General features: G+C 38.2%; 1 protein-coding gene across 4 annotated transcripts in view; it reads left to right on the forward strand.

Moving 5' to 3' along the window:
• Nucleotides 1-2,307: 2,307 nt before the first annotated feature.
• The window catches only part of mib1 (MIB E3 ubiquitin protein ligase 1), a 64,350-nt gene continuing 51,714 nt past the window's right edge, over nt 2,308-14,943 (forward strand). For 2 of the 4 annotated variants that reach the window (XM_055202761.2, XM_055202762.2), the window contains exons 1-7: nt 2,309-3,523; nt 4,145-4,316; nt 6,360-6,489; nt 7,881-7,985; nt 8,570-8,636; nt 10,812-11,016; nt 12,780-12,963. In XM_055202761.2, the coding sequence (XP_055058736.1) occupies nt 3,295-3,523; nt 4,145-4,316; nt 6,360-6,489; nt 7,881-7,985; nt 8,570-8,636; nt 10,812-11,016; nt 12,780-12,963 (1,092 nt within the window). In that variant the 5' untranslated portion in view covers nt 2,309-3,294. Of the gene's footprint in view, nt 3,524-4,144; nt 4,317-6,359; nt 6,490-7,880; nt 7,986-8,569; nt 8,637-10,811; nt 11,017-12,779; nt 12,964-14,943 lie in introns of all 4 variants that reach the window. The other 2 variants (XM_055202763.2, XM_055202760.2) reach the window with 2 other exon arrangements.

Raw genomic sequence — 14,943 nt, forward strand, 5'->3', positions numbered from 1 at the left:
TCAGTAAATATTTTTTCTGTCATCTAAAGTAGTCTAGCAAAACATCCATTTATTTTTTTTCTTAATATTTTTGTGTTAATTTGATTAAATTACAACATAACGCATGTTCAAACACAGCCGGACACATTGCGGTAATGAGAATTTCAGCAGAAAATGAGATAAAATTTCCAATTATAAATTCTTATGTTGAAATCACACATTGTGCAAGGTAGAACACAGGTGCAAGGTGTTAATTCTGATGCTTTTTAATGTTACTATATTACACATTTTAAAGCTAAAATCATTAGTGCCGTGGTGTTTCAATGGTTTCGTGAGAATCACCCATACATACTGACTCTGAAGAACTACATAAAACAACACAGGGCTAAGGACTAAAAAGTAATTTAGTGCAGACAGTACCACACAGAAGACAGTACAACAACAATACATAAACAACAAGACACCTGCATATAATAAATATTATAGGCTATCGACCACCAGTAGTGTTGTGATCCTGATTACAGAACAGAGAATGCTTGCAAAAATCTTTGCATATGGCTGCAGTTGGTAACAGTTGGTAAGTGTAATGTGCAAAAGACATAATTTGGGTTGATTTGCAAATAAACTCATATAACAGTGAGACAGGATTGCATGTGTGTTGTGCAAACAATTATTATGGCAGCAGGTGTGACACAGATGTATAGTTGAATATGAGTGTGTTTTGACTTGACTGTGCCTGTTCAAAGACTTTCGTATGGTAGACTCATGAACAGAGATGTGTGCCAGTTTCAATGATGTCTTTAAGCCTTTAGCTGTTACTCAAGGGTTCTTTTTACTTCATAGAGTATTCGGCATACCTTAGGAATCTTGGCTGTGCACCCACTTCTAGGAAGGGTAGCTACAGTATTAAACTGGCTCCATTTATAGACAATTTGTCTAACAGTAGACTGATGGATGTCTAAACATTCGGATATCTTTAGAGAGGCATGGTTCATAAGAGCTGATGCTTTTTAAGGACAGCAATCTTAAAATGTTTGTGTGTCTTTAATCAATCAAAATGGCACTTAACCACACATTTAAACTCATTTTATTCATTGGACTCCAGTTTGCCAGCTTCTGACACAGAAGGGTTCACTTACATTTTTCTCCGGCGCTGTGAATGTTTAATGATTGTTTTCAAAAAAGACACAAGAAACTAGAATTATTTGCGTGTTGTCAGCTGATGCACATTGTGTTTGTCTATTATTGTGACCGAGATAAGGATCAAATCACATTTTATGGCAAATCACGGTTGGTTCACATACTTTTCTTTCTGTATGTTGGCATCAGTGTCAGTTGGCGGTAGCCTGGTTTAGATCCAACCACTATCACTTTACATTTATAAGAAAAATTTATGTAATTCTCAGGTTAAATACGATGTATCGCAGGGATCAGTTCTAGGCCCTATCCTTTTCTTGTTGTATATATTACCTCTAAGATACATTATCAGGAAACATAACATAAGATACCTTCATATCTTCGAGAACTACTATCAGAATAAAATCCATCGTGTACACTGTGGTTGCAAGATTCTGGTCACTTAATTATCCCTAGAATATAAAAAGTGTCTAAAGGTGGTAGATAATTTTCCTACTTAGCCCCTAAGCTCTGGAATGATTTACCAAACAATGTTTGAGAATCAGACACAGTCAATCAATTTAAGTCTAAACTAAAGAAATATCTTTTTAACAAAATCTTTTTTTACTCATCTTGTAAATATACTTATGTCGCAATAGTTAGCTTGTCCAGAACAAAGCGTTCACATAATTTGTCTGGTAAATATACTTATGCTGCAATAGTTAGCTTTTCGGGAACCGAGCAGATATTCAACCATTATACTGTATGACACTTGCATTACATGCGAGTGCCCCCTAAGGTAATAGGATTTTCTGTTCAGCAACAAACACATATTTTCTGTTACGCAACAAACACAAATTTTGAAATGACGAGCAACACACATGACACTCCGAACACATTTTTTGAATTCGCACCCCTTTGAAGAGAAGAAAGATTTATTTGACATCTTAAAAAAGTTAAATTGTGAAATGTCCCCTTTAATACTATAGTATGAAATGAAAATGCAAGGGTAAAAAGATATAATAATAAAACAATAAGTGTAAATTATACGCAAAATAAAAAATATCGATTTGTTTCAAATATGAAGAAAACAACTTGAAAGAATAAATTCGTGTAGCAGTACATTATACTCTATAAGAGACTTTGCGCCTGTGCTCGTGTCGCTTTAAATTCTGATGTGACGTCATCTTACGCCACGAGAACTGCTGGATCCCAAAACAGTCCCACCTCCCTCCGCTCTCTGGCTCCAGCTCTGATTGACAATAATGGCGACGCGTTCATCTTGAGTCGCAGCCCAAAATAACGTCCTGCGAGAACGCTTTTTCATCAATTTTGGCAATTTTTGCAGGTGCTTTGAGGTTATCTTACCCAGTTAACCACATAACCATTTTCGACGAGGAAATTTCAAGTCCTGCTAGTGGAATTCTTGGGAAAGCACTAACAAAGGTCTTCTCATCCGAGGCGATGTTGCTGTTGTTTACAGACGCAAGTGTGCATTTGTTTCAGGCGTAAAGAAATGCGATAAATTGACCTGTAGACACTTATTCAGGAATTTTCACTCATTCCAACAGAGACGCTTTTGAGAGAAGGGCGATTCTGCGTTGGGAGCTTTTCGCAGGCGCTTTCAACGGAGAGCGGCTCGCGCAGACATTACCGCGTCACGCGAAGTTGGACCATCTGTTGAGCGTCTTCAGCCGTACTGCAAAGTTCACGATCCATTTTTCTATTTTCTTGACAAAAACGACGGTTATCTTTTAGTATTTGCAGCGTTTTCGTTAACGTCTGGTAACTACTTTCAACTTTAAGGAGGTTAGCTATAGCTGGTTAGCCAAATTTAGCTAACTGGCCTCTGCTAATAGACGGGCCGTTAGAGACTGAAACTGACCGTTTTGCCTTAGTTAATAATGTTAATGAAACTTAAGTTTTTTTTGTTTACTTTGGTTTCAAAGCCATATATTACAAAACGGCGTATATGATACACAAACTCGCTTGCTGCAGTGGCTCTTGTTTTTGTTTTTAATTGTTCAAAGTCTATAGCGTGGGTAGTCCCACTTTTCTTGTGCATATCGATAAGTGTCCTTTTATCGTCAGTCACAGACCCAGATGTAAAACAGGACGACAGTTCGATTTCGAATTCTAAATTTCAGAGCTGGCTAAACTGCTAGCTAACGTCTTTTGTTTTGCGCTACTTGCTCGTAAATGACCACCGGTAGGAATAACAGAGTCATGATGGAAGGAGTTGGTGCTCGAGTTATCCGCGGGCCTGACTGGAAGTGGGGTAAACAGGATGGAGGAGAGGGGCACGTCGGCACCGTGAGGAGTTTTGAGAGCCCGGAAGAAGTGGTTGTGGTGTGGGATAACGGCACAGCCGCCAATTACCGTTGCTCCGGAGCCTATGACGTGAGGATTTTAGACAGTGCGCCCACAGGTGAGACTGTTTTAATCGCATTTTTATCACCATTTTAACAACATTTATTTGAACGGTAAAAGCAAAATGCATTTGTAGATAAGGAAATATTCAAATTTTATAATGATTAGTGTTCTGTACTTTAATTGGTAGAGCACTGCGTTAGCAGCGCGAAGGTCATGGGTTCCAATCCCCAAGAATATGCATACTAAAATTGTTTACATTTAGTGGCACTGTAAGTCAAGTGTATATAATGTACATAGCAAGGACACAAGTAATGATATATAGAGAGAAAGGGGGTCATGCATAACACTGAAATGTTGTTTTTATTAAAGTTTTTTATAGTATAATGTGGAGGGTAAATGTCTTGGCTGCTAGGACTTTACTTGCTTTATTTGTTTTAATGTTCACTATTTTAAGTTACTACTAATGCAGTGTAAAAGTTTTATTTGTTAAAGTACAAATTTTCTATTTAATGAGTTAACTACGCTATTAACAGCTGCATGCAGCTTCTTTTAAAAATAACTTCTGTTTAAAATAAATTCAAGAAATATCATGACATGTCATCTTGAAGAACTGTTTTTTTAAACTATCTTAACGTCTTAGCCATTAACTCGTAAACATGTCATTACAATGTTACAGGAATCAAACATGATGGCACCATGTGTGACACCTGTCGGCAGCAGCCCATCATCGGGATCCGATGGAAATGCGCAGAGTGCACCAACTATGACCTCTGTACTACCTGTTACCATGGCGACAAGCATCACTTGCGCCACAGGTTCTACCGCATCACCACCCCTGGAAGTGAGAGGTGAGGATGGCTCTGCTCCCTGTACTCCTGACTCCTTAGCCCTTTTCACACAGTGATTACGGAAAATGTGTTCGGGTTTTGTCCGGGATTGCTTGATTTTTGGTTCGTTCACACTGCCAATGATTTTTCGGAATCTGTGCGTGCTTTCACACACATACCGTAAAGATCCTGTAAAGATATGTGACGTATTTAAAGTCCTGCACTTGGTAGGGTTTTGCCACAGTTTCTGAAGTTTGCTAATTTCTCTCTCGAGAACCCAGACGAATGCATTTTAGTTTATGACAAGATCATAAGAAGTGCATGATGCCCTGTTCTTTCTTGCTGGTGAATGATCTCAGCTTCTGCGTGGATAGTGACAAGCTTCCTGATCTTTGCTTCAGTCCAGTTTGCTAACATTTTTTGTCGTAAATGTTGATCTGCGTTTAAATCGCTGTGTCAAAGAGCTGAACCACAACTTCTGGTTGCAATGGCACGCGCATCCTCACTACAACATGCCTTCACGGCATTGTTTCTACGTCTTGTTTAATCTGAATGCTTTCCGTGAATGTTATGGGAATTTTACTAGGTCCTCTTTACGGGAGCGATCCCAGAACATTATTGACAATTAGGCGTTACATGAGGTTGTGCTGGAGCGTCACACGGCTGATGCAAGATGAGAAGTTGTCATTTAAAAGGACATATTGTTATTTTTATTACCAAAAATGACAACTGTTTTGCTAGATAAGACCTTATGCCTTGTTTGGGATCGTTTAGAGCCCTTTGTTGAAACGAAAATTTTAAACTGCATTGAAACGTAAACTGTTGAGGTCCAATAAAGTCTATTAAATTGAGAATCATGGAACGTTTTTCTTAAAAACTTAATTTCTTCTCGACTGAAAAAGGAACATTTTGGATGACATGGGGGTCAGTAAATAGTCAGGATTTTTTATAAGAAAGTGTAAAGTTAAAGCCAGCACGCTGTTCTTTGGTTGCTAGGCTTTATGCTTATTAGGTGATGTATTCTACTTATGACTTATGTATTTTTAAAACATATATAATATAAATAAACATCTAATTTATAGTCTGGCAGCCAAGTAGATGCTGGCCCTGTGCTACCCTTGTAAACATTTTGACTTGAAATGTAGAAAACCAAGTTGCTATTTTGTGTCTCAAGTTGCCATCTTTTTCATTTTATTGGCGTGCCGTGAGTAAAGTCTTTTTCATGGTCTCCATATGGTTAGGCTATTAAGGAGTCTAGCAGTTAAGATGTCTCTCGTGGCAGTCATCCATAACTGCCCTCAACATGAGCTCAAAGAAACAATAGGTCAGCTCAACAGCTGGTCCCCTTTCAACTAAGTGTGACTGCATTTCCCTTGTGAGAATGGTTACTGCAGTATAGCAGACAAAGACAGTGCAGAAGTCAGGCTTTGCTGTGAAGATGTTTCTGGGTGTTTCCTTTGGCAGCTGCTTTTTCTTGATTTGGTTTACAGCTGCTAATTCTTTGCTTTTATGCTCAAAGTGTAGTTCATTTGTCCTTTGATGTGTCTCACATACAGCATGTTACCAAAGCTGGAAAACCAGAGAAACTATCTGGCAACATGGCTTGTGTGGTTCTGTAGGGGCGGTTTCGCTGACAGGGTTTATCCTAGTCCCAGAATAAATCGGATGTTTGCGCTGGCTTAATTTAAAAACATCCTGCACTGACATATCTTAACATACATCAGTGCCATTGTTTTGTCTCAAAATGCAGACCAGTAATGCTTTTTTGTAAAGTATGTTTGTCAAAACTACTTAAATGTTCTAAAATAACAAAGGCCTAGTCTGGGATTAATATAAACCCTGTCTGGAAAACTGCCCCATATAGTTGCAGGAGTTAGTTCTCCAACTCCACCTATTTTATCAGTTGACATCTTTTTTTTTCCCTTTTATGTTATAGTTCTAATGCACTACATTTGTGTTATACTGCCTATTTTCTCATTTTCAAGTATGTTCATATCTCTGTTTTTTATTACTTGATTTGTTTGTTATTTGTATTTAGTAATTTACTTGTACGTGTATACACAGAGTTCTTCTTGAATCTCGTCGCAAGTCGAAGAAGATCTCAGCCCGGGGCATCTTTGCAGGAGGGCGGGTTGTACGGGGAGTGGATTGGCAGTGGGAAGATCAGGATGGTGGGAATGGCAGAAGAGGAAAGGTAATGTCTCAACATGTTAGCCCTGCCTCTTCTCTGGATTGAAGGCATTCCCCCTTAAAAGCTGCAACATGTAATGCATGTTCACTGAAGCAAAATGTGCAAAAGCAAGCGTGTTTCACAAAGATAATACACACACACATACACACACCCTGCATGTATGTAACAGGGGTAGATGGTGCCAGGGGGGCCCCAGTTTTATGACATTTTATAAAATACATTAATTTATCATGAATTCTGTGTAGTTAAACCTAAAAAAATAAGGCTACTAACCAAAAGCACTACTTTTTTGTATAATTTATTTTTTTTTTTTTATTAAAATGTTGACTAGTATATTTTAAAGACAGGGTGCATGATCTCTGAAAGCCAATGTTGATATTTGAAATCATCTAAACAAACACGCCCCTACCCCAATAGAATCTGGACCTTCTTTGATAGCCCCACACATTGGCAACCCAGGGTTTTCAAAAATCATGTACTCCGCCTTTAAGCCACTCCTATTTGAAGAAGCACAGAACCTACTTAACATGAATATTGTAATAGGCGGTTAAATCAATTATTTGTAATTACAGCAGCAATCTGGGTTATTTTCAAATGTTATTTTAAAGGTGAAAATAATTTCAAACAACTTTTCAACTGGACACAATATATTGTACTTTTAATTTAAAACATATAAAAACATATAAAACATCAAATCAATTACATGACTTCATGATTTAATACATTTTATGTAAACACAGCTCATACCTTAGAAAATGTTAATTGTTTTGAAACCTTGACTCTTTAAAACCTCGGTAACCAGCCCATGCCTAATTCTGGCACAAAAGTTGAATTCACTCTCAATCAGAATCACCTGTGATGGTAGAATTGCCTTACGCACTTGACTAAGTTAACTTGGACTTGTCCTAGTGAACACCCAGACCCCAGCGTCTATTAGTCAACCATGCTGATAATTCTGGCCTGAGGACGGTTTGTAATTGTGATCTGCTAAACCAGGCTCAAGTGGAAAAGTAACTGCAACCCTTCTTTACCATCCTTAGAATGGTTCAGCATTAGAACGGTTGATATTTTTTTTTGTATTTGTTAAATATATGCATTAACAAAATTTCAAATTTTGGCCACCAAATTATTAAAAAACTGGCCTTTACGTAACATTATTGATTGAGAAAATTTACAAAGCACCTTTCTGCTTTTACATTGCATAATGATATTATTGCAACGTTTGTGATCTTTTGCAAGCTGTCTGAATCAGAGTGTAGTCTTTTGTATTTGTGGCTGATGTGTGGGCAACCATTGAAATTTCAAAGATTAATAGTCCTCCTCAATTCCTACACTCACTATATCTTGTCTGGATCACTTCCTTTTCTCTACCTCACCATCCTCCTCTGTTTCAGGTGACTGAGATCCAGGACTGGAGTGCTGCCAGCCCCCACAGCGCAGCCTACGTCCTCTGGGACAACGGGGCCAAGAACCTTTACCGAGTGGGATTCGAGGGCATGGTGAGCCACCCCCACCACTACTCACACAAATGATGGCAGTTAGTTTGGCCTTTTGTGTAGCCACCCACCCCCCTACACATACGCTACACCACACACAGATTTTTTGTCCCGCAAGCCGGGCTTCTTTACAAAGAGCCATGTGCAGGGCAGCCATTGTGAAAGGCAGCTGCAGGAGCTATCTACATGATAAAAGACGTCTGTTCCCTTTCTCTGTCTTCATAAGAGAGAGATCAACGTAAAGACCAAAGGAAAAGCAATTGGGGGCACGTCCTGCAGAAAGTGTGCCGTGGTCATGGGCTTTGCATTCATTGGCTGAGAGACATTCTGCGACATCTGAATTTCAGCCAATCATTTGTTTGGGCAAAAGCTTTTGTCTGTTTTTGCAATACATCCAGAGGTTGTGCGCAGCCATCTGCCACTGGAATTATTAATTAGATCTGAAAAAAGATGATGAAATGCAGATAAATGTATCACAGTCTGGGCTTTAAGCTGTTTAGAATGAACCTTATATTATGCACATATTTTTTTATTATGTGGCCTAAACATTTATAAACAAATTTGTGATAACTAACTTTTTTCTTTAGTCTGATCTGAAATGTGTGCAAGATGCCAAAGGAGGAACTTTTTACAGGGACCACTGTCCAGTGTTGGGTAAGTAGTGAAATTGTCTAAATGTATCATCAATGTATCATTACAATATGTTTTGGAGGGATAATCAAGCATTATGCATCAAGTTAAGTCATTTCCGTCTTCATTAAAGCTGGATTTACACTGCAGATCTTGATGCCCAATTCCGATTTGTTGACTATGTCCAACCCGCTTACATCATCTTTTAAAAATGACTCGTATCCGACATCTGCATTTACACTAAACAGTTGGCAAAACAATTAAAGGTAGACATACTGACCCGGGACAGTTTAATTCGGCCTTGCGTTTAGTTGCAACAAAATGTCAATGGTTCGCCCTAATGTCACGTGGACATAGGCAAAATTACTATGGGCAATTCCATGCAAATGTCAACCTTATTATAAAAAGGAAAGTTTTAACCCAAATCTTTTCACCATACTGATATCTCAGATGTCAATGGTGGTTTAAATACTCAAAATCTCTTTTAAAGTTTTTAAAAGCATTTTTGAGTGCTTTTTAAGTTTTCGAATTGTCACGTCAATAACAAAGAAATGTCACATCAATAATGTTGCTTCTTCCTCATTAATGGCCATACAAAAATTTACATAAAATAAATATTCTTTAAAGAGCCGTGCCTTCACCATTTTTGTTTATTATTGCATCTGGTGTGTGCCTTTTAATTCACAGAATTCCTACAAAGAATGTTGTCTCCCAAAAACATGTGTCCGTTTTTGTCCAAAACACATGCATGTTTCCCTAGGGTGGTCATTATAATGGGTCAATTTTTTTTTAAAATGTTCAACTCTCACGCCCTTAATGTGTTAGGATATCAATAAAAACACACTGTGCAAAATTTTGAAATGTTCCTACGATATCTAGAGGTTGCTCAAAGCTATTGAATATTTCCGAAATCAAATATTTTTGCAAAAACTGTACCATTTAAAAACGCACAACACACATAAAACCTGCTTCTTGGAGGGTAACTTTGTTCCAGTTATTTCAGTCTCTTCTGATCCGAGTAACAATATAGCGGACTTGCTTGGTGTTTTGATTCAGCCAGTGTCTCAGTGTATATTGTCTATTGTGCTTCATTCACATTGAAGTTTTCCTGCTTTGAAAGACATATCACAACTAAAACAGGAGTATTAATTGCATGGAGCATGGTCAATTAAGTCCATTGCTGCAATAAGTATATATTATTAAACAATTATATATGCTATGCTAGCACAAAGTATCACATAATACGCAAATGTGTTAAACTTCTAAGGTCTTGAGCAACCTCTAAACATTAATTAATATTGAAAAAAATTGACCAATTTTTTAAATTATTTACTCAAACATATTGGTGGGGTTAGAGCATGAACTTTTAAAAGTTGAAAAATAAGGACCATCCTAATGTTTCCCTCATGTTAAATAGAAAGCTTGTAAGTTTTTCTGATGTCTAAATTCTATTATTAGTTGTTTAGAAAAAAACTGTTGTTTAGATGGTTCAATATATTGGTAATATACATTCTCTACAATATTTAAGTACAAGAATTTTCAGCTTTATTTTTATAACAAGACCTAAAACTTCAGCATTACTCCCCTATCCGGAGCCGGGGTCTATTGAGCTGCTAAGAAGAGTTATGTGATTGCGGTTGGTGTCCACCTGAGTAGACGTCCACCTAAGTGACATATGACGCGTCTCAACACAGGAATATCTGATCTGTCCCCTTGCATTGCAGTTGCGAATGCATGTATCCGATTTATTTCCACATATGAATGCGGCCTGAAACTAATCTGAGAATCTATGTGCTTTTTCCTGCTTACATGTTCGTCGGTCATATCCGAAATCATATCCGAGAGTAAATTGCAAATCGGAATTGAGTCACTTCAAACATGCAGTGTAAAAAGGGCCTTTTTGAACATTGTGAGTTGCCTCCACTAGGTGTCAGCACTAGATGCTGTGGAGAGGCTGGTTTTTAAGTTCATTATAGCATTCCTTTATAAAAGCTTTTTTGAACCTGCTCCATAATTGACTTTTTGCTGTTCCAGCCAATAGTATAAGGTTTAATACAAGAATCTTATACTAAAATGACTTATTTTGGCCAGATGTTTAGTATCCTAAAAGCAATAAAAAAACACGCTGGTCTAGATCATAATGACCCTGAGCAGAAATGCTGATTAATCATTTAAACTTTACCCTGTGACTTTATATAGGTGAGCAGAATGGGAACAGGAACCCAGGAGGCCTGCAAATAGGAGACTTGGTCAACATTGATCTGGATCTGGAGATCGTTCAGTCATTGCAGCATGGTCACGGAGGCTGGACAGATGGCATGTTTGAAACGCTCACCACTACAGGCACTGTCTGTGGCATCGATGAAGACCATGACATTGTTGTGCAGTACCCTAGTGGAAACAGGTGAGCTACACAGCACCTCTCAGACAAATTGAACAATATTTCAGTTTTTGTTGTTATATTATACCACAGGTCTGTTGAATGCTGTATTCTGATTGGTTTAGATGTGTTCCGTGGTATGCATTATTTTTGATAACCGCACACCTAATTTGTCAAATGTCTTAAAAATAGGCACCAGAGCAATGTTTGTGGTATAAGATGAATAATTTACTTCGGTTCTTTGAATTATTTGAAAATAATGCACACCCGCGGTGTAACGGCACAACGCGAAGCGTCTGCATTATTGGGTGTGCATTATTTTCTTATAATTCAATTGCCCATCATCAATTATTCTTTACTTATTAGCTGATGTGTGAGGAATGTCATTATTATCATTCTAATAGTGATGTTGCTGTTGTTACAAAGATGATGCAAATTAGGGATGCTCCGATCGATCGGCCGCAGATCGGTATCGGTCGATAACGGCATTAAATGACTCGATCGGTCCTCGTTAAATTTGCCGATCGCGTGAACCGATCTTTCTGTTTACCTTTGTCTGTCATGATATGGCTCCTCAATGCGGCTGCACGTAGAGACCATTTTTACGCAGTGAGAGCATTTTTATAACCCGTGGCTGATGAGCGACGTGTAGATTTGCATTTCTCTCTTTGCCTTTACAGAGATATGTGTATTTTCTATGAGGACGCGGTCCGGTCCTAACATCGCGACCCGTCTTCACATCCCCATCAAACAGCGTATACAACACATATCTATCGCGGACAGTTGCATCCTCATGTCAAAAGTTTATTATTTGCATGCGTTTTAAAGTTTTGAGTGTTTAAACTTTAATTTTCCTCACAGCTGCTCTCGTCTGCATACACCCGCCGCGCGCACACACAGCAGCCTGTCATCAGTGCACGTGAACAGAACGATCTCTGTCAAGTCTTAAAGCTACAGTAACCTAAATCATCTCTCAATAAAATCACTCTCTGCTCTTCACTAAAGAACTGTTGTACTTCATACGAATGCGTGTATATTTAATTCATACAGTAAAGACTGTTAACTGTTTTATTTTCATTACTTTTTACAGACATAAGCCTTTTTAAAGGCATATTAAATTTCTCTTTGCAGAAGAAATATTTGTTGTGCTAATTTATTTGATTCTTTGTTAAAACAATAATATACCTAATTACTGCAAGTAATATAATAAAGGCAACATCTGTGGTTTTACTTTATCTAGAATTTTTTTTTAAAGTTACAGTCATCAAAGAGCTTGCATATCAGCTTGAAAAATCGGTATCGGCATTGTTTTCGGCCGATCACGAAGACAACAAATCGGTGATCGGTATCGGCCTGCAAAAATCCTGATCGGAGCATCCCTAATGCAAATACCATACGGGCCCAATGCAACGATCCTGCAATATTATCTACAGAGTGAAGTGGCTTAAAAGTTTGGTTTATCGTTATATTAATTCATCATGTTTACCATTAGTTTTGTAAATGCACACTTCATAACTAGGCAAGTGTAATGTCATTTCTGTTTCATTCAATACAGTCATATTAACACATCTAGCTAAGTAGGCTAGTTTTAATGCATCATATTGGTGCATCCTTAGTTTAAATCCTTATGGGTTCTATTAGGTTATCATTAATGTATTAGGTATCCCTTGACTTAATGTTAAGTGTGCTTATTAAAAAACACAAACCTCTCAGAAAACAGCTGTACTTGTGAGCCCATGATTTTTTCTTTGTGAAGCAATAAACAATAAACCACATCTGCTTTCTAGGTGGACATTTAACCCAGCTGTACTCACCAAAGCAAACGTGGTGCGCAGTGGAGAGGTGGCTGCTGGTGCTGAGGGGGGGAGCTCTCAGTTCATGGTGGGAGATCTGGTCCAGATCTGCTATGACATCGATCGCATTAAACTGCTCCAGAGAGGACATGGAGAGTGGGCTGAAGCTATGCTGCCAGTGAGTATCACCTGCCTTGTTCTTACTGAATATAGAGTGCTTATACATCAGGGGTTCCCAAACTTTTCATTTCGCAAAATGGGACCCACTAACACAAAGATAACACATTTTAATGGAAATTTGAGGAAACACATTTTGTCTTTTATTATTGACTTGTTTAAATTTTCCTTGTCAATTTTGTCAAAGAAATGTAAGTTTAATTGCAATATCAAAATACCTTGTCTTATCAAAATCATTATCGATAGCGTCTTTCACACAGTAATTCTGGTAAATTACCATGAATTTACCAGTGAATAAAAATGTGCTGTTCACACACGCAGTGACGTTCCGTCTTTTTACAAGTAAGACATTCACACACCAGTATCAAAATACCGGTAAATTTGGCGAGAAAGCAGAAGTTACTTGTGGCTCTTGTGGTCTTTTAAATATAAAAGTGCTTAAAGAAGCATTTACTTGCATTCTAGGCGGAAAAACAAGTCAGTGGCAAGTCAGTTTTGTGTAGCAAAATTAGTTTTTTTTGTATGACCTAGTTAAGGCGGCAGGGTTTCTCAGCTTAGGCGGGCCGCCCGAACTGCAAAGTGCTGCGGGAAACCCTGGGTTCTGTTCACACATGACCTATTACCTGCAATTTACCAGTAAATTACCAGTACTGTATGTGTGAAAGGGGCTATTGCTATTAAGGGGCTATTAATTGGGCTAAACTGTTTTTGTGTCATCCACATTACAGCCAAGCGACTGTGCGACCCACCCTATCCCACTGTGCGACCCCCAAGTGGGTCCCAACCCACAGTGTGAACACCCCCGTAATACATTATATAACCCTTGCAGAATCTGTAAGATGCTTAGTCTTTTTAAATAAGACTGATAAAGTTTTTTAGTAGCTGCTTAATGGATGTTTAAATTTAACCTACAATGCAAAAATTTGCACATCATCCTGTTCCTGTTATTTTCAGTTCTTAATATCATGTGTGAGAATCACAGCTTGCAGCCTTATGGGATTTGTTGTTTTTGAGTTGTCCTATGTCCCAAATAACAGAATCATGCACAACAATCACAAAAGACCACATATAGTCAATTTATTCATGCTTTGAGGCAAAGTTTAAAACTCGAGTATGTAAATGTCTAAACAGGACTATTTGTATGAAATTCAATTATTTTCACATATATATATTTGGATTTCGTATAAGTATAGATTTACCTGGTATGTTAAATAGTTTTGGTGTTGTACTACTAATAAATGATATGACCTGTATGAGCACCATTATAGTTCAGACAGAGTGTTAAAGCACAAGCCTCTATGTAATGGCGCTTTTCCATTGCATAGTACCCCACGGTTTGGTTTGGTTTGGTTTAGTTTGGGTCAGCTTACTTTTAGACGCTTTTCCATTAGGTGCAGTACATGGTACCCGATACTTTTTTTCGTACCACCTCGGTTGGGGTTCCAAGCGACCCGAGCTGATACCAAACGTGACGCGAAAACACAGTTTATCACTGATTGGTCTCAAAGAATCGTCACTACGTGTCATTGCTATATTGTTAGCTTTACCTTTAGTGCTAGCTTGCGCTGTCTCAAGCAAACATGTTGTCACCTGTGCTCTGCTTTAAGTTCTCAAACTCCATTTAAGCGACGAAAAACATCCACAGGTTGAGAATCAGGGACACCATAACAGTTTTTCCAGACTTGCAGTTTGTGGCAGCACATTTGCGACGAGCACGTCAGCATTATATATGCTTAAATGCAACTTCAATGAGGCTCAGCGGAGCGCCGTCTACTGACGCCACGGGTGTTTGAACAGAAACTGTCATGTGAGACAGAGGTAGTGATAAACGCGATGTGCAAACATCTATTTGCTGTGGCCAATTTTAATTTTGTGGCAGACTGAGAAATAAATAAATGTATGGGAATATACAACAACGCTCTCACTTGTATGATGTCACAGCAGTATGCAGCGCAAATATAACAACAAGCCTATAATCCCT

The sequence above is a fragment of the Misgurnus anguillicaudatus genome, chromosome 2, assembly GCF_027580225.2.
Source record: "Misgurnus anguillicaudatus chromosome 2, ASM2758022v2, whole genome shotgun sequence".
In the NCBI taxonomy this organism is placed as follows: domain Eukaryota; kingdom Metazoa; phylum Chordata; class Actinopteri; order Cypriniformes; family Cobitidae; genus Misgurnus; species Misgurnus anguillicaudatus.